Raw genomic sequence first — 26,585 nt, 5'->3', positions numbered from 1 at the left:
GGAACCCTGTCTCGAAAAATTTTTAAAAAACAATATAATATAATAAACTGCTGAAAAGGTAACACATTCTGAGCACTTGATCAATCATGGGGCCTCCCCATGTTCTGTGATCCTCCCATCTTCCCAGGACCACCACACTTGCCTGTTATTCCTCTCTGTACCTTAGACCCTACCACTCCATTTCCCACACTCCCAGCCTCAAGCTCTGCCATTCTTCCCTTGTAGTTAGTCTTTGGTCTTGTGCTTCAGAGAACCCCTCAGATACAGTGGGACCTGGAACATACCCCTGGTTGCAGCCACTAAACCCAGGTTACCACTTTCCAGCTCTCAACCTCCCTCACTCAGTGCCTTTGCCATTATTCTCATCCTCCGCCAACCCTTTCAATGGCTTTTCTGGAAGAAACCTTGTGTTTTCTCTCTGCCTCTGAGAGCCTGACCTCCTCTAGGTACCCGTCTCCAGAAAGTCACTACAGATGCATCCGGTAGAATTAACAGCCTCTCTCCTCTGCTCCTTCCCACCTCATGTTACCACATCCTCCCAGATCCCAACCTAAACGAGGAAGGGTCTGAGATTGCTGTGAAGTGGATAGGAACTCCCTGTAGACAGTGAGGACAGGAGGGTTGGGATAAGGTAACCAGGAGCTCTGAGATGCTCAGGGCTCCCAGAGACAGCCGTGTGACACTGTGGCTAAGACATGGGTCATGGGATACTCAGCTCCCCCCACCACCATACTTTGGGATCCTGATCTGTGACACCAAGGCAATCAAAGGTGTGCCTTCCAGGTGCTATGGGGGCAGGAGCAGGTTACCAAGGAGGTGAGCATTAGTGTCTCTACTCTAAACCGTTTCTGTTGCCCCTGCTGCAGGGGGAGATTGGACTGCCAGGCCCTCCAGGACATGATGGGGACAAGGTAAACAACACTGTCTACAGCAAGAATTCTGCAAGTGGTTCTCACCCAGGGAGTGTGGGCGGGAGGGCTCTGGAGCAGGCCCAACCAGGGAAAGTTAGGAGGGTCAGGAAGAGGGGTTCCAGCTGTATCTGGCAGAGCCAGCCTGGGGATCTCTATGAGCTCCCACTCAGTGCCAGAGACCCCAGCCTTTGACCACCAAGCCTTTTCTTTTCTGATCTCTCCCTCTCTCCTTTCTCCATTAATATCCCTAAGAAGTGCTGTTAATATTTCTCTAGGGACCTCGAGGAAAACCAGGAGATATGGGGCCCGCTGGCCCTCAAGGGCCCCCAGGAAAGGATGGGCCTCCCGGAATGAAGGGAGAGACCGGACCCCCAGGGAGCCCTGGGGAGAAAGGGGAGACAGGAGAAGCAGGCCCTCAGGTAGGTGTCTGGACAGCTGGCATCCTGCATGCACCACCTCCAGCCTGACACGGGCTCTGCATGCTGCCAGCTGCTCCTGAGTTCAGAGAACCAAGACTGACTTTACTGCCGCTCACTTTATGAAGGCTGGTATCCTGTAGTGTCCCCACGCAGGAGACCTGAGTCCTGTACCAACCTCATCTGTGTCCTTGGGGAAGTCACTGAATCTTCCAGAGCCTCGGTTTTCCATCTCTAAGATGGGAATAACAGTGCCTTTCCTGGAACCTCCATGGACTGTTGAAAAAGACACAGTCAGGGCTGTGAGCCTGCTTCTCCAGAAGCATGTGGAAGCCGTACATCAGAAGAGTTTGCATGAATGGGAAAGGACCCCCCCCCCCGCCCGCCCAGTCCAGCTAGGCTGCTGACTTAGCTGAGGAGCTTTCTCTGGACCTCAGTAGTACCATCCGTGAAATGGCACCACCCTTGGCCACCCACCCTTGGAGGAAGGGAATCACGCATGTATGCATGCCACAGATGGGCACGTTTGCTCAGCATGATGGCGCTGAGCTTCACTGACAGAGATCTTTGTCGATCTGTAGGGTCTAGACGGCCCAACTGGGGAGAAAGGAGAACCAGGTGACGAAGGGAGGCCCGGAGCGACAGGATTACCTGGGCCCATCGGGCTCCCAGGATTCACAGTAAGGCGAGAGGACCGGGTGTCAAGGGTGTCCACAGGCAGCTGCAGATGAGGGCACATGAACAAGGGGTTCCTCACCTAAGAGTGCCTGTCATCATGCCAGGCTATGTTAGCCTAGGCCTGTCAGCTGGCTTGGAGTCCCGATTGGGTCCAAACAGTTCTAGCTTCTTCAGTATACAATGTGGTAGCTTCTCTCTTCAGGCGCTACTTAGCCTAACGGTGCTGAACTCAGACATGGAATTCTGCTCTTAGAACTAGAAAGACACAGGCAAGTCCCCGGGGTGTACAGGACAGTCAGCCTTGCTTAATCATTGAGCCCTGGGTCCCCCAAAAGTGGGGGGAAGCAAGCAAACAAACAAGTCAGGCACCTAGGGGACATTTGAGGTTGACATCCTGACTCCACACACCCATACACGAACACACAAAAAAGTAAAAGAGCCTCAGAGGTCAGGTGTGACTCAGTGGACCCTGAAGGTGAACGTCTACCCAGCAGGGCCAGGCAGGTAGGTAGAGGACTCACAGCTTCTCAGCATGCCAACTTCCAAGATGGAAGCTGAGCTCCTGATGAGACTTGATGTGGTCTCTTCTCGGTCCACCTTCCCTACAGGCTCCCCCGAGGCTCCGGGACCTGAGCTCTGTTCACTGTCTATCAGTGTGCCCTAAGCCATCACAAACAGCAGCTTTGCAAATAGCTCAGCTCTGTCAGTATGTCTGTTCTGCGGCTCAGGAGCCGAGGCTGTCATCGTTGAGTCCCCAGCCAGGGTCTCCAAGACTGCAGTCACATCGTTGGCCATCTGTGTCCTTACCCGGAGCCTGGAGTCCTCTTCCCAGCCACTAGCTGTTGACAAGATCTGATCCCTTCCCATAGTAGGACAGAGTCCCCCAGTTCCTGCATGCCACCTACAGTTCCCACCCACGTGGCTCTCCCGTGGCTGACAGTTCACCTCACAATGGCTTACTTCTTGAAGGTCAGAAGGAGGACTTTTCTAGAATCTAGAACTACCAAGACAGAGCCGTGTGCACACATGTGTCTATGTGTGTGTGCATATCTATAACATGTCTTAGCATGTGTTACATTTCCCTATGTATAACACATGTATGTGGTGGTGTGTAAAATAGTCACAGGGGTGACAGGAATTATGAGGCCATGTTCCCTCCTCCAAGACTGAAAAGCCAGCCACAGTTCCACCCTGCAGTGTGTCTGCCGCAGGAACCACACACAGGACCAGCCCTGCTCCCACCACTGGAGTCTCAGACCCTTAAAGATGACGATTGCCACAGGGCCGTCTTGGTCCTCGGTCCTGCAGGCTGGCTACCAGTACACCTCCCCAGGAGCAGCCTAGCCTTGTAGCTTATGACAGATGTGAGGGTGGGCCTGTGGCCAAACTCCTGGCTAGCAGCTCTCACACTGGGATGTTTTTGTGCCCACAGGGAGAGAAAGGAGAAGCTGGGGAGAAAGGTGACCCAGGAGCAGAGGTAGGTCAACTCTGTTCTTCTTTCTGTGTAACACCTGACAAGAGCCTCACTAGGAATACCAGTTTTTCTCCAAGTTGCTTAGCATCTCTAACCGGAGAAGGCTGGAAGCTGGGCAGCTGTCAGGTGCTGAGCTCCAAGGCAGCCCTGGTCATACACTGACCAGTTCCTGCAGTGCCCAGAGAAGACCCTGAGGCTCCAGTAGGCATAGGAAAGTAAATAGAACCACCTGGCTGTGCCACAGAGATTGAACCATTCGAGCAAGTTCTGAACAGCCATGTTGGACGTCGTCACAGAGTTTCAGATGAATGCTTTCCCGAGAAGTAAGATTCTCTGAGAGGCAGAGAGGAAGGATACAGAGCAAGAAATCAGTTTGGAAACGGGCTTTGCTGAAGATGGGTAGCGCTGTGCATGTTTGTACAGGAGAGGCAGCAGAGAACCTGGGGGTGGGAGAGAGTTTGGTAGGAAGGTCTGGGCAGTCCAGAAGCCTCCCAAGAGCAAAGCCAGAGACCACCAAGCTTCACGGTCCCCCGCGAGGTCCCCTGGCCTGTCATCTTTAATGTCACCAGCCCCATCTGGGTTTAGTGAGATGGACCCAAGTATGCTACCGCTGTTCCTTATTTAAGAATGAATTGCACCCTAAAGAAGCTAATCCTAAATTCTGGAAAAGCATTATACACACAAAAGTTCCTTCCAGAAGTATTTCAAGCCAAAATTGAAAACAGACCGTGTTTCTAACAAGATGGAAAGAATTAAAATCCTTAGGCTGACGAGCTAGCAATACTAGCTTCGTCCGTGATTGAGGGACTTCCTTGTGCCAACTGCCATTCTCGGCCCTGTCCAGGGAGACAGTTGCTCTCCTGACCAAGGGTCAGTGTGTCATCAGGGAAGGGGGCTCCTGGGGAAACACACCCCAAAATAGAAAAATCTGTTTCATATCAATTATAAAAGACTAGGAAACCAAATTGTATTTATGTATCCTTGTAAGCACACAAACATATACAACTATAGCTGTTACATCCAGAAAGGGAGGGAAGATGTTAGACAAAATATTAGCAGTCTTCTCAGTTGCTATGACAGAAATTATTATTTTTCCTCCTTTCACTTCTCTTTCATTTATAAACTATTTAATAAGTCTGTGTTACTTTTAAACTTTTTTGTTTGTTTGTTTTTCAAGACAGGGTTTCTCTGTGTAGCCCTGGCTGGCCTGGAACTCACTCTGTAGACCAGGTTGTCCTCAAACTCACAGAGACATGCCTGCCTCTGCCTCCCGAATGCATCATGGTCAGTGGGATTTGGGTTTCTACGAGCATTCTTATACTCAGCCCCATATATTATTTATAATAAGACCAATGTGTGTGTATGTGTGTGTGTGTGTGTGTGTCTAGAGCTTCCCACATGCTAGCCAAATGCTCTACCACTAAGCTACAGCCCCATCTTGAGTGTCCCAGTTTCATTTCTGCTGCTGTGATAAAATACCCTGACAAAAAAAGCGCCTTGAGGAGAAAGGGTTTAGTTAGCTGACTGTCCCAGATAGGATCCTTGATTGCAGGGACGTCGGGGTGGTGGAAGCTTAACTCAGCTGGTCCCATCATGTCCGCCGTCAAGAACAGACAGAAATGGACGCATGCTTTCTTGCTCACTCCCTCAGCTTCATGTCTCCACACATGCAGTTCAGGTCTTGATCACTCCCTCAACATCATGTCTCCACGCGTGCAGTTCAGGTAGCCCCAGCCTAGGGAATGGTGCTGCCCACAGTGGGCTGGCTCTTCCCACACCCATCAGTTATTAATTTACTATAGACATGGCCACGGGTCAACCCAAAGTGAATAATCCCTGATACTCTCCCGGATTGTGTCAAATTGGCAAAGCTAACCAACCATCAGGCCAAGCACAGGAAACTTTTCAAGGCAGTCTCCTTCACAATGAGATTGCCACTGAGCAGAGATACCCCAGTCCCAGAGACACTGGTGTTTTTCTGTCCAGTCTGAATCTCTCTCGCTGCATCTGCCCTCAAAAGAAATACAACCACTGTCCCTGGCCACCCATGACAAACCTGGGGCGGAGCTAGTCTCGAAGAATGATTCTCCAGTGGCATCTCAGCCTCCCCTGGCTTCAGATAACCAGTGTCTGCTCCCATAAACCAAGGATCTCAAACTCGCATGTTTTTAAGGTCCATGAATGCCAAGAGGCCAGAGTTGAAGATAACAGGGGATGGAGTCTGGGCAGATTGGAGATCACGCCCTACCTAGAAGACAGAGCTCTCATTTTGTCCCTGAGTAGTGGTTGCCATGCACAACATGGCACCAGTCTACTGCTATCTAAGTGCTCTTTCAGGGCAACCTGGAGGACCAGGGTTATGGAGACATTTCCTGAAAATGGTTTTGGATCAACTCTATGTGCGACTAACAGTTTGCCCTAGGTTCCTGTCGTGAGTCTCCTTTAGGAAGGCTGTGTATTGGCCTGACCTTCAGTGGCTTTGCTATCCTCCCGTTACCTTAGCTGGACCAGGACCATAATAGAGCATAATGGAGCTTCCCTTTTTGGCTTATAGATTCCGGGGCCACCAGGGCCAGAGGGGCCTCCAGGACCTCCGGTAAGTGTCAAGGACTTGGTAGCATGTCAGCCATTGTGGGTGTCCCTCTGGTATCCCCGCCCTTGGCAGTACTAAACTCAACCTCAGCCTTGGGTCACTTCCACAAACCCTCCCCACCCCTCTTCCCTCCCATCTTAAACATGTCTCCCAGTGACACACCAGGAAACCCAGGCATTGCCTGGTTGGCTGGCATGGAAGCCACAGACTTACTCTGCCATTGCTTTGCCTGACATTCATTTAACCCTTTTCTATCAGATGTCTATTCTCGCTCTTCTCTCCTTCCTGTTAGCAAGATCATTTTTAAGAAAGTGACCCATTAAAACCAGTCCAGTTGGATGCAGCTAGAGGGTCCCCCAAACACCTCAAGTGAGCAGGTGTTGGTCTGTGCCTCTTGGTGTTCCATCCTGCTCCTTACATTCTGGGCCACCCATTGTACTAGCAACAGTACTGATAGTCGGCCCCATTTAACGGAAGTTCCTGTGTCCCACATACTAAGTGTTTTACGTACTTCAATTCACTCCGTTTTCATGGCTGCCTCCTCTGCCCTTCGTGAGACTCCGAGTCAGCTGTGGGAGGCCACAGAGAGATTTTTGTAGCAGTCCCTGACTGGGCAGATGGTTCTGACTCCACCCCAGGAAGCCCCATACTCAAATTGCCTTCCTAGTTCCCTGTACCTCTCAAGAGCTGGGACCTGAGACCATACACCTCAGAGCCATGCATGGTCACCTACGCTTGCAGTTCTAATGCTTCTTGTTCTCATCCCAATGCAGGGCCTCCAAGGTGTTCCTGGACCAAAGGTAAGAAAAGGCCACATGGCAGATGCTGTAGGTGGAACGTGCTTCCAAGACCTAGTTGATCCCTCTCCCTAAATGGCACCACGCAGAGGCGTAACCAGACCATTGGGGCAGAATGAAGTCCTATAGTCCCTCTAATGTCCACCACTGACACATGGCCTGCTTTGGGATGTGGATTTCCCCATCCACCTCTTGAACTGCTTAGCAAGTAATCAAACTCTTGCCCCATCTCCCCAGACCCTTGCTTCCACCTAAAGTTGGGCAAGACTGCCACTCCTAGCCTCCAAGACCCCAGAGCACAAGACTGGGCTGACTGGGGCAGACCCCTCCTTCATTGTTGCCTTCTGTCTCCCCTTCCTGCAGGGAGAAGCAGGCCTAGATGGCTCCAAAGGAGAGAAGGGTTCCCAAGGAGAAAAAGGAGACCGGGGACCTCTGGGATTGCCTGTAAGTACCAGGGAGCCATAAGTCTTCTGGAAGGAGCTGCCCTTGGTAGCCCTCCCTGAGGCTTCACTGCTGGGCAGGGACCAGGGAGGACACTGCTCTGCATCCAGTTCTGAGCATCCCAGTGTGCTGGGTTCTTCCTTTTCATAGCAGGGAAAGATGGTGGGCCCTCAACATCTTTCCCAGGCCTAGTCTTAGTACTGGAACAATATGAAGCTAACTGAGGTAGGGTCCGCATCTGAGGAACAACCTGATGGAGAACCAGAATGGCCCGAGGTCAGCCTCAAGGCCTGCTGGGACCTGACTTGAAGTCATAAAGGTGTGCCCTAAGGGGGTAAGCACAGAGGACTTGGGGCTCTATGGCAATGGCTATTCTTCCCCACCCCCTCCGTCTATCCCAAATAGCCCCAAGGGAGACCCCAGGTCTAGAGGTATAGATCAGGCTGAGTGAGTCTCTGTCCCACCCTTCCAGTGGCTTGATGGCTCATGTGTCACTTTCTGAATCTACTTTTCAAGAGCTAAAGAGACTCAGCAAGCCGTCATTGTACTGATGGTCACTTAAGGTCACAGATGGAGTTACTATCTAGACTGAGCCAGAGGCTTCTTATCCATTGAAACTACAGGGGCCTTCCTCTGTCTTCAGCTACAAGCCAGTCCCTAACCCCAGGTAGCTGTAAACAGCAGAGGAATCATGGGAAACCAATGCAGTCATAGCAAACACACAGCAGAGGCCAAAGGTGCTGTTTCCCGCTCTCTGGTGCATCTAACGTAGGAAGAGCTTAAGAGCTGATTCGCTTGACAGACCACAGCGGAGTGATGGCTTTAGCAGACAGACGCTTGCCCTTGCAGAAGCCCTGTCTGGAATGACTTAAGTCCACACAGAAGCACCCTCCTGACCCCTTCAACCACAGATCATCTGTTGTTCACCTTCATAGCACCAACGGCCCCGTGAGCATGACAGGCTTCAGTTAGGGGTCCCCATGCCTATAATCCAGCCACCCAGCAGGGGACGTAAACAAAGACAGTGCCAGTTGAGTGACAGAAAAGCCCCTCAATGTTTGTTTCTCCAACTGTTTCTGGTAGAAGCGTGTGTACGGAGAAATCCCTTCCTTAGTTTGAAAACTGCAACAGAGGCCTGAAGCGATAGCTTAGTCAAGCACTTGCCTTCTAAGAGTGAGGCCTTATTCGGACCCTAGGACCCTTGTGAAGCCATGGTGGTGCACGCCTTTAGTCCTAGTATTCCAGAGGAAGAAGCAGGTGGATCTCTGAGTTCAAGGCCAGCCTGCTCTGCAGAATGAGTTCTAGGACAGCCAGGACTACACAGAGAAATCCTGTCTCAAAAATAACAAAACAAAAGAAAAAGAAATGGGCAGCAGCTGTGCCCGCCTCTAATCTCCAGCAATGATGAAACCACAGATCCCTGGAAGCTCACAGCCAGCTAACCTGGGCTCTGTAGAGAACTTCCAGGTCCTGTTGTAACAAAAGGAGGAGGTGCCCAAGGAATGACCCTGGAGGTTGTCCCCTGACCTATCCATACACCACGCATGCCCACACCTGTATGTGTGTCTCCACACTCACACCTACAAAAACAAACAGAAAAGAAGCAGCAAGATTGTTCATAGACTGTAGTTCACAAGGGCTTTGGGGGAGGCACCACGGAGTGTCCGTGAGAATAGTCTCTTAGCTCAGCTGACATTGGCTTGGGAGAGAGGAGAGCCCAGCACATTTGAATCTTACAGCTGGATGCCTGGCATTGTATAAGCAGTTGCCCCATAAATATTCTGAGCAACAGATCAGCAGCATTTCTAGCCCTGGAAGGTTGATGCCAATGGCTCACCAGGGTCTGAGTGTTTTGGCCCGTGCGCTCTGACCCAAACCCCTCAAGAGCACTTGGTGGTGGCCTTGCGTCTGCACATCCCATGGGTGCTCCAGGCTGCTTCTAGATGCTTCTGGATGTCCGCGGCCATGTGACAGCAGGTAGCAACCTCTCCAGACCTATCCTGCTGGCTTCCCCACTTCCGTTTAGCTCCCAGTGGTGCCAGTACATTGTGGAGTCTGCTGGGAGTCTTTTAAGCATGGCTTGACCCAGGGTCCCCATTCTTGAAGAGGGGCCAGTGTGGAACCTGGAAATCTGTTTTGGAAACAGAACCCCAGGAGAGATGCTACATGCACAGCCAGAGTTGGGAACCCCCACTCTAACTTGGGGCCAAAGTCAGTCCCACAGTCGCTGGTCAGCCCAATGCTGAGAACAAATCCTACCCAATACCCTTTCCCAGGACCAGCTCCTTGCGCTCCATCTTCTGGTCTCTCCTCTCATCCACCCCGAGACTGAGGCTCATGTCTGAATCTCAGTTAGAAACCGTTCTCAAGAACTCCATGCTTGCTGGCTAGGTGTCCCCTCCTGTCAACCCCAGAGACCACATCAGGGCCTGTGGCACTAGCAAAAAGGCCCCATCCCCACCAAGCCATTGTTTGTTGGTCAGCAGGGAGTAACAAGGCCACAGGGCACGCAGGCTGAGTGGTACCTTCAGGGCCCATTTAACCACAGATTGGTAGCTTTAGACCTCTGGCCCTGCCAGCTGCCTCCAAAGCCTTTGTCTGGAAAGGACACTTGTGTGAACATATGTGAGTTAACCCAGTTTGTGTCTGACTGTAAAGTGCCAGAGAAATGTCAGCCATTGTCAGTATCCTCGTCCAAGGGCTGCCTCGGCCTGCCCAGATGGAGCAGAACTAAGCCCTGCTTCTATTCAGGTTTAAAGGCTCGTGCTGGGGCCAGCAAGAGGGTGAAGTGGGTAAAAAGCACTTACTCTGAGTTCACTTTCTGGAACCCACATGGTGGAAGGAGAAAGTCAACCCCCAGAAGTTGTCCTCCGACCTACCTACAGAGAGAGAGAGAGAGAGAGAGAGAGAGAGAGAGAGAGAGAGAGAGAGAGAGAGGGAATGCAATTGCTCCTGGGGTTAGGAGGTACAAAATGGCCTATCTCTATAGGGGTGCAAGAGAAACTGGGATCACACCCCCTCCCCAGGAAACCCTCCATGTAGCCTGCCCTGGAGAGGGAGCATAGCTCTGGATCCACACGGACAACCAGGAATGCCTTTCTGTGTCCTCTTCTCTGAACACCAAAGCATCCTGGGATAAGGGGTTCCTGCAGGGTGAAGGGAGGGAGGAAGACAGAGCTGTGGAGAGTCGGAGCATCTGTCCCCAGGGTTCACGCCAGCTCAGCAGCCAGCCACGGCCCTCAGTGTCTCCGTGTTCTTGTCGGTGTCCATGTAAACACACCCCCTGTCCTCCCAAGCTTGATTCCCCGTTGTGTTGATGGCACTCGTGTCTGTCCACAGTCACGCTTACTCACCTCTGCCCTCCCCATTATCTCCTTTTCTCCCTCCCCCTCCCTTTCTTTCCTTCCTTTTGGTCAAATCGTGCCCTTCGTCCAGGGAGCTTCAGGTTTGGACGGCAGGCCTGGGCCACCGGTGAGTGTCATTTCTCCGTCACCCTTCCCCTGCCCATCCCTGTCCGGCCTATGGATCCCTCTTGTCTTTCCTGCTGTGGCCGTGTTCGCTCCCCACCCCACCCCACCCCTGCTGCAATAGCGCTCCTGCTTTGTCCCACCATAGACACCAGGAAGTCCCCTCCACACCCACATCAGAAAGGCTCTTTCAGATCCCTTGTCCACAATGCGTACTCCAGGACACCAGACACGCGGAGCGTGGGACAGCAGAAGTCACTCAAGCGGCAGTGACCCTGATGTCTGGTTCAGCCTGAGAACCCCACCCTGGGGCTTGAGCTGTGTCCCCAGCAAACACAAGTGTCTGTGTGTGACCTTCACGCTGTGTCGTTGTCAGACTGTGAAATCTGTCCATCTTCTGTCTGCCCCTGAGGGCCTCTCAGTCACACATGGTCACCCTGCCTATGTAGAAGGGTCAGGATGGGAGAGGCATGTAGGAGCTCAGAGGCCAGTCTAGCTCAGTGTCCTGTGGGTGCATTTTAACCACGCCTTTTACTGTCGGTTGTACCCAAGCCACCCTGCAAGCACAACAAGGGGTCTCTAATAGAGCAAGTGAACCCCCCCCATTGCCTCTTTCCTCCTGATTCCAGAAGTGAGCTGTCATTGTCTCCTCTGCAGACACACAGTCCCGAAGGGCCACAGGAAAGGGCCCTCTGCTTTACCTGCACAGAACGCCCTGTGGACTTGCCAGCATTGGTTCCCAGCTTGGAAGCCATACCAGGCCCGTGTGCCCAGCCAGTGGTAGCCAGCCAGCTATGCCTGGATAGCCAGCAAAGGTTCCTCTTAGCCTTCCAAGGTCCATCACCCTAGTGTCAAGACTTAGAGTTAGCTGATTGGAGTGCCATGTGGGAGAGAAGAAAACCAGCTGGGTCCTGTTGTGCAAGACACTCAGGCAGGGTTGTGGGGCAGAGCCTAGAGCTTTCAGAGGTAGGAGGTTGCCCAGGCAACCCATCAGAGCCTCATCCTACTGAATGCCAACTCTGTCTCCTTATATGAAAGAGCCATGGAGTGTCCTGTTTTGCTGATAGTTGGGGGTCAGGTCCAGCTTTTGCATATTTATCCCGGGAGGCCTTGGAACAGACTCCCTAATTGACCTAGATTTCCAGAGGGGAAATTGAAGCCTGGGTCAGTCTGGGGAGCCCTTCCAATACTGTGGAGTCTGTGGGACACGGAGGCAGAGAACCTGCCTCCAGTTCTGCTCTGGGGGAAGCCACTGCAGTCATCCACGCTCCACTGTCTTTCTCCACACGGCACAGAGGACACCAAGAACTTCTCCTGGCTCTACGGTTCCATATGCAGCCAATCTGCCTTCTCCCATATGCCCATGCCCCTGCTACACTCAGAATACCAGACAGCATCCTTCTAGGGCAGCCCCCTGAACCACAGTCTGGTCTGAGTAGGACACAAATCCTGAGGCCAGTAAACAGGAGGCTGTGGATGCGGGTGAGAACCTGGGAGAAATGGTTGCCGATTCCATAGCTAGCCCAGCTCTGTCTCCAAGCAACCCCCAGCCTACTGAAGTGCCCCCTAGCTCCCTGGGACCCCAAGTTAAGAGAGAACCTGTCCCTGAAGTCCAGTGTGGTTCTGACATTGGAGGGTACTAACCCGTGACTGTTTGCCTGTTCCTCAGGCCTGGGGATCTGTGGGTCTGCAGTGGGATGGGGGAGGGGTGCTGGATGCCCTCTCAAGCCTGCCTCTAAGTGTGTCTCGGCATTGGTCTCTGTGGCATGAAGACCCTCCTGCTGCATGTGGAGCTGTGACAGCAAGGGGGGCGCTGGCCCCAAGTCCCCACTCCTGGGGTGGGGTCACCTCCCTCCCCAGTGCTTGTTGGTGGCAAACCCAGCAACTGTCCTGCTGTCTTCATCCTTGGCAAGCTTGGCTGTGATGTGAGAGGCTTTCATCCCATGAATCTGGCTCTAAGGAGGGGGGCGGAACACTCCGCCAAGGCCCTTAAATCCAAAATGGATCGTGGCCCGGTCCAGTGGCCTCCTTGAACAAGTCTGGCTTTGCCAATCCTGAAAACGGGGACTCAGGCTTTGCACATCTTCAGGTCCTGGGCGGGATCCTCAGGGCTCTCCAGCAACTGGCCCCTTACCTCTGTTTTCTTTCGCCTCCCCAGGGTACTCCAGGACCAATTGGGGTTCCAGGCCCAGCTGGACCAAAGGGCGAGAGGGTGAGTGAACTGCGATCTTGGGAAACCAGGAAGCAGGGTTGTGCCTGGCTTGTTCATCTCCTGCACGTGGGACCCATCCCCCGGGGTCTCGGCCCTCACCCCTGCTCCCGCCCATCACCCGCCCATCACTCCTGGTTATCCCTGTAGCAGCCTGTATGGCTGTGAGGAGACAGGTGAGATGGAAAAGCTCTCTCTCCTCTGGTACCTTGGCACCTGTCACAGTGCAGTCTCTCAAGGATGCAGGTTCTGTTAGGCTCATTTAGAGAAACAGGATAGGAAAGAAGGCCTCGTGAGATTTAAAAAGCCCCCCAGATGACATCAGTCAGTCCGAAAGCCGGGACATTGGGCAGGGTTCCCACTGTTAGTGTTGAGTGGCCGTGGCCAAGCCGCATGATTTCTGCAGTCCGACCCATTCCTCACAGAATGGGTGTGTAAGAGGGTGAGGGTGACCAAAATCAGCTCCGTTCTGGGGTGGGGAGCAGGACTCTACTCCCCGCCCCCCCAGCCATTCAGGTTCCCACACAGGTTCCCGGGACCTGTCATCCCTAGTGGGCAGACTCCACGCTATTCCACCCCTACGGAGCATCTGCGGTCGTCCTACCCACACCTTTCTCCCTCTGCCCTTTGCCTTCCCAGGAGAGGCTTGTGGTGGGGAAGTGGGTGGCTTCTACATAGACCGTGAGCCTCTCTGAGATCATGGGTCCCCTGGGGAGACTGGACTAGCCACACCATGATGATGGCACGGACTTCAGAGAAGGGATCAACGCTCCTCTCTTGCTCCGCCGCCTGCTCTCCTTCCCCCACTGTCTCGTCCTTCCAGGAAGCAGGCTGTACTGGAGAGACAGTGGGAGGGTTCTCAGGGCACACTCTGCGTCGCACACGCGTCAGTTCCCTGGGGCTCTGGCAAGAGTCCAGAGAGATTTCCCATAGGGACTTAGAAAACGGTCATGGGAAGGGAGCCACCACACCGTGCACAATGGCATCTTTCTCTCTTTCAGGGCAGCAAAGGAGACCCAGGGATGACAGGACCAACGGGAGCAGCAGGGCTTCCTGTGAGTCTCCAGGGACGAGAGGTTTCCTTCTGTCCATCTGTCCCCACAACTAAAAGCAAGATCAAAACACACAGCCCAGAGCCTGGAGCTCATACCCAGGGTTGAAAGACAATCTGCCTAGAGTTAACTGAGGAGGAGCTAGAAGTCCCTGTGGGGCCCAGCAGGGGACAGGTGCTCATCACAGCACGTCTGGAACCTGCCACTTCAGCCCCTGTGCTGTCCAGTAGGGTCCCCGAGGTGCCACCGCTTCTGCTGTCTAGGATCCAGATCCCCCACCATACAGAAAGGGGGTGCTGGCCTCGAGGACTGAACTTGGCTCCCATCTGCAATGCATTTGCCTGGAGCTTGGCTGCAAACGCCAAGTGGCTGTCTCTCACGAGCCTGGATTTTGTTTCCCCGTCCACCCGAGGTTCACGTGCATCTGACTAAACAAGCGTGTCTGCGCTGGTGGATGCTTAACGCTCATCCCCCTAGGGTGCTCTGCCCTCTAAAGAGGGTCTCGGCAGCCATGGAGAGCCAGGGCCTGGCGGGAGAGCCATGGAAACATTCAGCTCAGAGTACCACGTCCCCACCCCTGACTGCAACATGAAACCGTTCTTCACCCCATGAATTCTTCTTCACCCCAGAAGAACACAACTGTCAGCAGGGACGTGGGCGACAGGGCTAGGAAACCAAGAACCTTGTTCGTGGATTTGCTCCTAAATCCATGTGCTTCTAAGTCAAGTTGTTGGATGCCTTTGCTTCTCTGTTCCCCTTCTGTAAAATGGGGGTAATGGAGCCCACCTCCACTGAACTGGGCATCCGTCTGTCTCTGAGCCTGAGGGAAGGACCTTATGGCCGTTTCGTGTTTTCTCGTTAACATGACTTCGTTTCTCTGATTTAATGCAGGGTTTACACGGACCACCCGGGGACAAAGGAAACCGGGTAAGTCTGAGCCCTCGCACTCGGGGTCTGGTTACTAATGTCTTCATGATGGGATGGAATGATCAAGTGGAGACTCCTGACCTAACAGAACAAATAATCTTTCCTTCTAAATCATCCCAAATTGAAAGGCTTTCCAGCGAGGGGCTCCCTGCCATACATGCGGGGAGCCTGGGGCCTAGTACTGCGGTTGAAGCCAGGATTTCTCCTCCATTCCAGAGAAGGCTAAATGAATCCCACAGCAACCGTCAGATTAGCGCGGCCATCCAGTAACAGGAGCCTCGCATCCAGTCCTCTCGGCATTGCCCTGATACCCGGCCCCTTAGTGATATTTTTAGACCCCCCCTTGTCACCTCATCTTTGCCTCCTAAAACTTAGTTTTGTCAAGCATTCCAGTCCACTGGTGACCAAGAAAATAAATTCCAGCTTCAAGAGCAGACAGCCAAGTCAAAAAAACAAAAAGGATCCCAGCTGCTATTTCTCTTGGAGACTTGGCAGGGAATGGAGCACCCTCCAGACCCTCCCTCCTCCCCTTGGCTCCTGCCGTCTTCAGCAGGACGTGTTAATTGTCCCCAGCACCATAAGCATATAATGGGCATGACCCTGGGCATTTGGGCACAGCAACAATAATCTATCTGAGAGATATCCCTCTCCATCGCCTCCTCCAGTGCCCGTCTGTGCGCAGTGCACGCCCCGTGAGGACCAAGAGCATGTTGTAGCAGGCAGTAAAGCTCATGGACCTTACATGGCAAGGAAGAGTGGGGAGCAGGCAAGGCACTGCTGTGGGGAACATGGAATCGTACTGCATTGAGTTCCCCCCGTGAGGCAGAGGCAGAGCATATGAATCCAGAACCCGGCTGATCTTTGACCGCTAATCGTATCTTCAGGAATAGAGCGTGTCAGAATCTGTCTATTTCTATCTGGCCCCGGTTAAATTCATTCTCCTCGATTTAAGAAGTATTTATTGGGCACTTCTAAACGCCTAAAGTCTCCTCACTGGCACGCACGCAAAGGCAACTCAACTTGTTCCCCAAACCTATGTACAAGAAGCCGGGCGGTGGTGGTGCACGCCTTTAATCCCAGCACTCGGGAGGCAGAGGCAGGCGGATCTCTGTGAGTTCGAGACCAGCCTGGTCTACAAGAGCTAGTTCCAGGACAGGCTCCAAAGCCACAGAGAAACCCTGTCTCGAAAGAAAAAAAGAAAAAACCTATGTACAAGAGAGAGGAGGCAGAGGCACCCGTACCAGACTGCCTATGGCAAGAGCACATGACAACTCATGGCAACAAACTGACCCACCTTCAGCTGTGGAGCTGGTCCCTGAGTCTTTGGAAAACCTGATCATTCCATTTCTTCACTGGCACACAAGCCTATCTGACTCACTTCTAATGTGTTCTGCTTTTCTTCATTACACTCAATTAACATTTTTCAAGCCTACTTCTTAAGACCTTTTCCGTTGGCTGGAGGCACTGAGTCACTTGAAGTAAAGGTAATCCTCCTGTTGTAGTGGAGAGTCAGGGCCAGGGAGGTACCCTTGTCATAGGTGAGGGAGGGTGAGAAAATGGACCAGTCTGGTGTCTCAGATGCTAAACCATATCTGTGGAAGTCCCAGAAATTGTGGGGGAAATCTTTCTCCTCCATTTCTCCTTCCTGCTCTTCGGTAGCTTTCCCCAGCCTGTTTATAAATTAGAATACGTCTCTCCATTGGAGTCATAGTCGGGCTGAAGGTGTAGCTCAGCTGGTAGAACTGCTGAAACCCAGGGTTCCAGTTTAACTCTGCGTAAAGCTCAGCAGATGACACACACCTGTAACCTCGGCTCTCAGGAGGCATAAGGCGGGAGAATCAGCAAGTCAGGGCTGTTCTGCTTATACAGCCTCTGAGACTCACCAGGACCCTTACCTCAGAAATCCAAGAAAAAGAAAGCCATGTTCAGGCTTTGCTGGAGAGATGGCTCAGAGGTTAAGAGCACTGGCTGCTTTTCCAGAGGTCCTGAGTTCAATTCCTAGCAACCACATGGTGGCTCACAACCATCTGTAATGAGATCTGGTTACTCCTTCTGGCCTGCAGGCATATGTGCAGGCAGAACACTGTGTATATAATGAATAAATAAATAAATAAGGAAGAAAGAAAGACAGACAGACATGTCAGAAAGCAATGTGTCACATCACGAAGGTGAATTGTCCCAAACAGCAGGTTTCAGATCAAGGAATAACTCATTTTTCTCATCTAGGAGAGTCAACTCTCAGGATGCTAAATGTGCTATTTAAAAAAACAAAGACACTCTGAAGCTCACCACTTCATTCAGGCCTCTAGACCACCAGCCCTAATGGAGCCACCAGCCCTAAAGGCGCCCTGAGGGAGATATAGGATATGGACTCTTTGACCCAGGTGATATGTCAGGAGCTAAGGCAAGGTTCTGGTTCAAAGAGTCATTGCTGCTGCCCGGGAAGGTGACTCTGGGAAATAACCAGTGTTAGCCTGAGGTTTGGAGAGGAGCTCCCACAGGCAGCCCTTAGAACGTACCCTCATCAAATGGGTCTTCCTCGTTCCTGGAGAAGCATTGGGTATCTGTTCCACCTTACCTAAGTGAAGATGCTACCTTAAAATCTCACAATTGGGCTGGCAACAGGGCCCCACAGGCAAAGGTGCGGGCTCAGCCTGAGTTCAATTCCAGTGTGATGGAAGGAAAGAGCTGACGCACACAAACTGTACACACGTACACACGCACACACATGCACACACGTGCACGCGTGCTCTCTCCCTCCCTCTCCCTCTCCCTCCCTCTCTCTCTCTCTCTCTCTCTCTCACACACACACACACACACACACACACACACGCACAGTTGCTTGTCTTGCCCGGAAATGGCCCACTCTTCTTTCCCACTCATGGAATGAGGTAGGTCCTTGCGATGACAAAATCCAAAACCAGAAGCTTATTAAGGACACACAGACCACTGAAAGAGTGGTTGCTCTTGTCTCTGCAGGAACCCTTCTCCCATCCCCTCTTGTCTCTAAGTGACTGAGTGAATTTGGCCCAGGAACCATATTTACAACAGAAACACTGATCAAAGCCAGGCATAGCGCCCCAGGCTTGTAATCCCAGAGTTTGGGGGGTAGAGGTAGAAGGACCCCGAGTTCACACATTCATCCTCAGCTACACATCAAGTGTGGGGGCTAGGCTTGGCTAAAGAACACTCGGTGGAAACAACAGAAAAGGGTCAGAGGGTAAGGGTGTCATGACTTGGGCGATGTAATTATCAGGACATTGGCTGATTGGTTGTTGCCATTGAGCAGCCTGCAAGCTGGCCAGCGGAAAAGGTCCAAGCATGCTGAGACTTACCACACTCTGCCGTGCAGGCCTGGGGATGGGGGAGTGTTGGGGGGGTGCTATGCGCATGCCTCCCTTCCTGAGTCCTGCTCCCTCCCTTCCCGTCTCCTCCCGTCTTTCTGGCCTGGGCTAGCCTCCTCCTCCTTCTTTTCCCACAATATATGCACCCACTAAGCCCCCGACTCTCATCCTTCCCCCGCCCCCTGGCTTGTGTCTCCTGAAGTCAGTTTTCCACGTTCATCAGGAGAGTTTAAAGGATCTCTGTGGTCACCGTCTGCCCCTCCCTTCTCACCAACTGGATGGGGGGGGGGGGCACTTCTTGTATGTCCCATTCTCCGGTGGGTGGTAGGGGACATGTAGGGAAAGCAGTAGCAGCTCCAGAATCTTCCAGAACACCTGATGTGGGGTGATGCCCCATAGTGTGGATGGCTCACACTGTGACCTGGAGGCAAATCTTCTAACACCTGGAACCAATCCTTCAGCAGCCCTGCCCATCTCCTTTATTGAGAAACTGTACTCATGACTCAGAGAACAAGGGCCACTTCCCAGGGTCTTCCCATCCAAACAGCTGGGGACTCAGCTTGGCCACCCTCAGGGAATCCTCCTGCCAGGACCTTCTCATTGGTGGGCGTGCCTTTGCCCCAAGGGATTTCACTACACATACACACATGTCCTCCTCAACACCCATCATTCCGAAAAGTCATTCAGAGTCCTGTGTGGACAAATAACAGATGACCTCTGAAACCAAAAATATCGGGGTCCTGTTGAAAGGTCTGGGGGAACATCAGAACTATTGTTAACCTCTATTGCCTAAGAAACTTAACACACATTAGCCCACAACTGGAGGAATGCTGAAGACACAAGACCCTCTTCCAGGAGCCCTTGTTCCCACACTAGGCAGTAGGAGACTGTCATCACCGTGGGTGACAGGAGCCACCCTCCCTTCCTGAGTGATGCAGCATCCCACCAGTGAGCATTTCGTGTGTACAGGTCACACCAATTTTGGAAGTGAGTGTAATGTACCCATTTTACAGATAAAAAAACTGAAATTCAGAGGCATTAAAGTTAGTAGGTGGCAGGACTAGCTGTGCCTTTGGCCTTGCCATGATGGAGCAGCAATATCCAAGTCTCTGGGCATGAGATAACCCACCTTCCACAGAGGAGAGTGTCCCAGGATACTCCCTTGGAACATGTGTGGTCCATTTTAAAGGACCAAGACACATGAAAATTTAACTGCAAATTCATTTCCAGGTGACTTTTAGGAGGAATGTCCCAGAGCCTTTTTTTGTTTTGTTTTGTTTTGTTTTGTTTTTCAAGACAGGGTTTCTCTGTAGCTTTGGAGCCTGTCCTGGAACTAGCTCTTGTAGACCAGGCTGGCCCTCAGACTCACAGAGATCCGCCTGCCTCTGCCTCTCGAGTGGTGGGATTAAAGCGTGCTGCCACCACCCACAGAGCCCTTCTTTAGATGAACCCCAAGACATGAAAACAGGATTCGGTTAGAAGGAGGATGGCTGACACTCTCCAGAAAGAAATGAATCCCTGAGCTAGCTGCAATGAAGTGAGCCACGATGCACTCGTGGAGGTCAGAGGACAGCCCACGGGAGTCCCTTCTCTCCTACCGTGTGGGGAGTGAACTCAGTCTAGGTGGCAAGCACCTTTATCTGCTGGGCCATCACAATAGCCCGACGGTACAAGTTCAAGTAGTGATGATGTAAGAGAATAAGCCAGAGAGACACATCACAAGGGAGAGCAACCCGAGAGTACACACACACACACACACACACACACACACACACACACACACACCTATTTAAAAAGAAAATAAATCCTAACTGGGGCAAGAGGTTGTCAGCCCAAAGCCCTTCAAGATTAAACCATTAAAGAGATAGAATGTACCCCCTGCCCCTCCCCATCCTTTCCTGGGCTTCAGATCAGTCAAATTGGGCACTTCTGTCTTTAGTGGGCTCTTCCTTCCCCTTCAGCTCGGAGACACCCCTGCTGCCACCTCCCTGTCCTCCCCCTACCTGAGTTGGGAGGTGGGTGTGTCCCACGGTCCTACCACGGTGCTAACCTAATTAAGAGAAGCTACTTTCCCCCTGTCCTCTCTAACACATGAATGATCCTGAAGTTTTGATGATGTGCTACTGTTGTTTTTTCTCCCCTCACCTTGGACTAAACCATTGCTTACAGGGGGAGAGGGGGAAGAAAGGCTCTAGAGGGCCTAAGGGGGATAAAGGGGACCAAGGAGCGCCTGGACTAGACGCCCCCTGCCCGCTGGTATGTTTTCGTTCCTCCTTTGCATGGTTTTGAGCTTTTTTCCCCACAGGGTTTCGGGTTGGAAACAAAGGCACGGAGGACGAGCGGAGCTCCACAGATGCCACCAAGCTTGTCTGTGCCTTGGCAGTCCTGCCTGCAGAGGGGGGCCTCGGAGCCACAGCTGCGAGCCATTCTGCTAAATCCCTTGCCTTTGAGTCCCTCTCCTTTGAAGGTTGAGAACAATGGATTGGGTGGAAGGAGGAGACCAGAAGGGTTTGGGGAGAAGGTCTCAGGCTCTGGCCTCGGTGTGCTTTGTAAACCCACACAAGATTTGTGTCCTTTGTGTCATGGCCGCCTCTGTGGTCTGCAGCTCTGGCTCTCTGAGACCTCGCTCAGTCAGGATGCAAGACCCCAGAGTCAGTCTCCTGAGGGCCACTGAGAGCCCCTGCTGAATGGAACAGGGCCAGATAAAGGGCTTTCCATGCACTGCCCAGCAGCCCAGATGAGACTTGGAAAGCTGCAGACCAAAATGGGTAGACAGCCCCAAGCGGCCTTCCCAACAAGCCAGTAAATAATTGGCGCATTGGCCTGGCTTCTAAAGTGAACCTTCAAAGCTCTGGAAGGTTCTGAAAGCCATGCTACACTCTGTGACTCTGTTAGGTCGGGGTCTCAGTGCAGAAGAGACTGGCTTTGTTCCATGGCTGCACTTCCCCTTATTTGTAAAGTGTCTGCGTGTATCAGGTTCTGCTTCCTGGCCAGGCTAGGACTGGGCCTTTCCACTCCCCAGCTGGAGATGTCTGACTTTGACTTCAGTAATCGTCGTGATTGGTTTTATGAACAGGGCCACCGAGGTTTTAAAGGAGAGAAAGGGGAGCCGGGGCTACCAGGGCTGGACGGACTGGATGCCCCATGCCCACTGGTATGGCATTTCCCTCCCTTGCTTGCGTGGCCAATCTGGGCTACCCCACGTGTGTGGTGTGTACCCGCGTGCCTCCTGATCCTCTTGCTCTGCTCTCCCAGTTCCTGCTTCCTGTTTCTTCACTCTGTAGACCTAGAGCTTTGGGTGCTCCTAACTGTGTTACCCTCTGCATGCAAAGCGGCCAGGTGTTTTCTAAGCTGCAACTGCTTCTGAAGCAACCCCCCACACACACACATCAACCAGGCCCCTGCAAAGCCAGTCTTGGCTGCATCTAACCTCATCTCATTGCCTAACTGCATCGCAGACCATTCTGGAAGCTAGGGCAGCACATTCATTGGGCATGATTTTAACACAGACTGTTTCGCCTCCTCGTGGTGCCCTTAGCCATGAATGCACAAGATGAGCCAACTAACCAAACACAGAGTGATCTGCCAGTCACCTGGCCAACTACGCCCAGATGCGAACATACCCCTCCCCCACAGTTTGACAAGGGACACGAGGCTTGCTTCTAGACAGAGACATTCCATATATAATTAAGGTGGAGGTAGGGGTAACCCTGTCCATTCTTCCAGGCCCAGGATCCTGGGTCGTGGCTCAGGTGACTAGATGCTAAAGACTCAGCAGGTGTCCTTTGGTGTCTCTGTCCTGTGTCTTTAGGTATCTCACTAGGGAAAAAAAAAAAAGGTAGAAAGGTCTAGAATGTAGTTAGGAGGTGGTCAAGTACCCCTGAGCACGTCTGGAGCTGAAACTCAGGTGCTGGTTTTTCTCAGGCCCAATCTTGCTCCAGATGGTAACTTCCCCATTATCTGCATGACCCTCTTAACTGTAAAAGAAACAGAAGACAACTCTTGACCCTGCAAACACTGGTTTAGGCTTCCATTTCCCCAGGAGATCCCGAAGCCCCTATGAACGCAGCATTTCCTGCCCCACATCCCCACCCGTCACCCCCAGGTCCTCTTTGAATGAAAAGCATGGATGGCCATAGCGTTCCTGCAAGAGCACCAGAGACATTTTAGAACATATATGCAAAGCCAGCCTGCACACAGAGTAGCAAGTACACAGAGTAGCAAGCACACAGAGTAGCAAGCAAGCCTCTTGATAGGATTGGCCCTGCCCTCCATCCCTAGCATGCCGCATGCGTGGGTGCTTCCAAAGCGCTTTCATGAATTAAAAGAAGTCTTTGCCGGGCGGTGGTGGCGCACGCCTTTAATCCCAGCACTCAGGAGGTAGAGGCAGGCGGATCTCTGTGAGTTCGAGACCAGCCTGGTCTACAGAGCTAGTTCCAGGAAAAGCCCCAAAAGCCACAGAGAAACCCTGTCTCGAAAAACCAAAAAAAAAAAAAAAAGAAGTCTTTCCTGAACCCCAAAATCGCCTCCCCTGCCCCACTCCCCGCTCCTACCCCCATCTGAGCACTCTTACTTCTCTTAGGCACTTTGGCCTTCCCACTCTCTGCCTGCTCTTCCTCTGTGCCACCATCCATCCGGATGGAAATGCCACTGCGGTCCTCCAAGGCCCCTGCTCCCTCCCAGAGTTTGTGTGCAGTGTGCCGCACCGTGGCAGTGGGGTGACTTAGCATGCCAGGATGGACTGTGAAGGGGACGGAGGGGCACCAGGAAACTGAAATGCATCACCTCCCGCAAGTCCTCATCCAAGCCGAGAGGAGAAACGAGAAATATTGGTTGACCATTCAAAATGGTGTCTTTTGCAATAACATCACATAATGTCATGTCCTTTGTCTTGAATTGGCAGGAGTGGGGTACGGGAGCTATTGACATGACTTTGGCACATTCTAGATTTCTTTGGGCTGGGGCAAAATTTGATGTACGTCGGGTGATTTGGGGGGTTCCCTGCTGGGGTGGGTGGAGGAGACCCCAGAGACTGCAATTCTAGGATGAGGCTGCCCTTCACTAGACCTAGACTGAGACCCAGAGCTCTGCTCTTGGGTCCACCTGGCCCTCCCCTCAACCTGACCTCTGGAAGATTCCAGGACTGCCTCAGGGTTTGCCAGAGAGGCCAGAATGTTAGGCCCAAGAAGGCTTGTGAATGTTCCGTGGCACAGGCACGGTGTCCTGAGGCTGCTGCCTTGCTCAGCCAATTACATAGTCGCTTCCCATCCGAATGTCCCGTTCCCCTCCAGATTCGAGCATCTGAGGCAGGGTAAGAAAGACCTCCCAAGAGCCTGATGCAATCCCCCTGAGGCTGCCTGTCACTTGCCACTGTGTCCCCACCTAGTGACCATTATCTGGGACTGTTTGGGTGACACCTCCCATTGCTTAGGAAGAGAAACAGGCTCAGGCAGGCTCAGGCAGGCTGGGGACCATGGCACAAGGCTCACCATTCCCTTGGAAGGTTTGCAGAGGAAGACCAGGAGGCCCAATTGCCCAGTAACCTGAGCTCTTAGCACTCCACCGAGTCAGAACGAAGATGGTCCTCTGTGCTATCCATGGACACCTGTGGACATCTGTACAAGCTAAGCCCACAGGTCACAGCAGTCCCGCTTAGCCTCATGGCAGCTACATTCACCATTAGCCAAAGGGGAAAACGGTGACATCTAAATGCTTCCCACCCCTTCTAAGGGGACCCAGAGCAAGAAAAGAAGCAGCCAACAGTGGATAGGCTGCGTCTCAGTGAGACTATGGAAATGTCTGTGTCGTTGTCACCTATCTGCACAGCTATCTCAAGAGTCTAAGCACTCTCTGCCTCCTCACAGGGAGAAGATGGCTTACCAGTCCAAGGCTGCTGGAACAAGGTAAGATTCCCAGAGGCCCTTGCAGCTCGGGGTCAAAGGTGCAGCCCTTTCCCAACAGTGCCGTAAAGTTCCCATCCTGCTTTTCTGCAGATGAGACAGCAAGATGTGGGTCAAAAATGGTGCCACTTCATTGGTGGTTGGCAGGGGAGAGGGGTACGCATTAAATATCCACTCGCTACACACACCTGGAGAACACTTTGAGGTGTTTTAAGGGACCAGATGTGTAGATCAGCTGAGAAGCATGTTTGCTTAGCATGCACAAAGCCCTGAGTCTGTTCCCGAGCAGTGAATAAACCCTGCATGGCGGTGCATGTACGTGATCTCAGCACCCACTCACTTAGGAGGTGCAGGCATCCCAAATACCAAGATATCACCAGGTTCACAATGCCATTGTCACTTGCCATTACTGAAGCAGTCAGCCAAACGTCACAAGTCCAGCCCTCTCAGCCACAACCCCCAAGTCACAGGACTCCCCAGCCTAAAGACAGAAGCCTGCCTTTGTCCTCAGCATGGTCTGCAGCAGGTGGCCAGCCGTCTCCCTGCACCTCACTGCCCACTCAGCATCCTCTCAGCCCCTCCCACCATCATCCAAGACGACCAGTATGTCCTCATTGCAGAATTCATGGCCCCACACTCACAAGAGTTTAGGCTTAGTCGGTCCGGCCTGTAACTCAGAATTAATTGTACGAGATCACTCAGCGCCCGTGTACCCCCAACACTCAAAATCTCGTTGATGCACAGGACTAGAAAAAGTAGGGAGACAAACAAGATCTCGCCTGAACACCTGGGTACCTAAAGCGCTCACAAGCCATAGAAAGAAAAAGTTCAGCATTGAGGGGTCGGTGTCTTTCCCCCACCCACACATACAATCTGCACTTCAGCCTTACCCAGAAGTTTCAGACAGCTGACTTTAAATAAGACCTTCCTCGGTCCCCAAAGATTCTTCCTCAAGGTTGTTGCTGGTGGGCAGCACATGGAACATGTTGAATTTAGCAGGGGAACCACAGCTGCTGTCCAGAGCTACAGCATGTTCGAGAAGCAACTAAAGAACCCTAGGTCTGCTGGTTCACACCACCAATGCCGTCAGGGCAGATGTAGTGCCTAGCGTGGTTTCTAAGACCACATAAAGAGACTGCCCTCTAGTGGCCGCAGCCGGCAGTAATTTCCAGGTGAAAGTTGAGTTTGCCTTGGGGTGGGGAACTGTCTTAAAGTCCAGATGAGTGTCTTCCCTCTAGAAGGTTTAATGCTCATCACTTCCCTGTCCCAGACTCTGATGCAATCAAAGACAAACCCACCCCCTTTCCTCCAGGGGAGTCAGCATTCAGGCCCTGAAACTAACTCGCTGTCATTCTGGTTTTGTTTTGCAGTGACGCCTCTAACCTCGGATTGGCCTGTGTGTGTTTGTACATAGGATATTTATTTTTATACAGTTTTCACTTTTTGAAAATGCCCAAAGTATGATGCATCTTACAGATCATTGAAAAAGAAAGAGGAAAGCCTGCATATTTTGTACAGAAAGCAACCCTTCCCCTTTTGTTTACAAGACGTTTTTGTATAAATCTGTTTCTAATACACTTCCTGTCTGTGAGTCTGCTCCTAATGTTGCATGATATTTGTGCACACTTATTAAATATCACAGCTTAATAAGTTATTGTGTTCCAGCACCAAAGGGGGCCGCCAGCACAGAGGTGCTGCAAGCTTACGTGTGAATTCACAGAAATGTGGAGATACATGGCGTTTGCCAGACTAGATACATCTGACAGTATTTTACACTTTAACGGACTTTCATTATTAAAAAAATTGAAATGTGGCAATTTATGATCCTGATTAATCGCTAAATTAAATCCATTCTGTCTTGTGCAAGCAGGAAGTCTCAGAGGCACGAGCCCTCAGAAGTGTGGAGCAATATTGGGAAATGTTAGCTTCAACAAAAGGAGGGTGGGGACTCCTTTTAGGAGATGTTCCTTATGTCAAATACTAGATTCATCACTTGAACATTGAGGGTTCAGCAATACTGAGAAACCCCCCCCCCCCCGGGCTGCAAAGGGGACTTATGTATTGCTTCAGGGTTTGGGTAGGGCTTTTGTTTGTTTTAGTTTCTCTTTTTTTGTTGTTTTGTTGTTGTTGTTGTTTGTTTTGTTTTTTGTTTTTTGAGACAGGGTTTCTCTGTAGCTTTGGAGCCTGTCCTGGAACTAGCTATTGTAGACCAGACTAGCCTTGAACTCAAAGAGATCCACCTGCCTCTGCCTTCCAAGTGCTAGGATTAAAGGTGTGCACCACCACTGCCCAGCTGTTTTAGTTTCTTTACCCTATTTATATTTTCTATTGCTGTGATAAAATATCATCACCAAAGACAACCTAGTACAGCAAAAG

The 26,585-nt window shown here is 51.9% G+C and overlaps 1 protein-coding gene across 1 annotated transcript in view; it reads left to right on the top strand.

The window, feature by feature from the left end:
* Positions 1-26,016, top strand: part of Col13a1 (collagen type XIII alpha 1 chain) — a 138,135-nt gene extending 112,119 nt beyond the window's left edge. Inside the window, exons 28-40 of the mRNA XM_026785388.1 lie at positions 867-911; positions 1,187-1,330; positions 1,909-2,007; positions 3,438-3,482; positions 6,034-6,075; positions 6,846-6,872; positions 7,233-7,313; positions 12,936-12,989; positions 13,988-14,041; positions 14,930-14,965; positions 20,479-20,565; positions 24,174-24,212; positions 25,580-26,016. Coding sequence (XP_026641189.1) covers positions 867-911; positions 1,187-1,330; positions 1,909-2,007; positions 3,438-3,482; positions 6,034-6,075; positions 6,846-6,872; positions 7,233-7,313; positions 12,936-12,989; positions 13,988-14,041; positions 14,930-14,965; positions 20,479-20,565; positions 24,174-24,212; positions 25,580-25,582 — 756 coding nt within the window. The 3' untranslated portion in view covers positions 25,583-26,016. The remainder of the gene's footprint in view (positions 1-866; positions 912-1,186; positions 1,331-1,908; positions 2,008-3,437; positions 3,483-6,033; positions 6,076-6,845; positions 6,873-7,232; positions 7,314-12,935; positions 12,990-13,987; positions 14,042-14,929; positions 14,966-20,478; positions 20,566-24,173; positions 24,213-25,579) is intronic.
* Positions 26,017-26,585: the final 569 nt, after the last annotated feature.

This window comes from Microtus ochrogaster, linkage group LG2 (assembly GCF_000317375.1).
Source record: "Microtus ochrogaster isolate Prairie Vole_2 linkage group LG2, MicOch1.0, whole genome shotgun sequence".
In the NCBI taxonomy this organism is placed as follows: domain Eukaryota; kingdom Metazoa; phylum Chordata; class Mammalia; order Rodentia; family Cricetidae; genus Microtus; species Microtus ochrogaster.
This window is presented reverse-complemented; position numbering and strand designations above follow the sequence as displayed.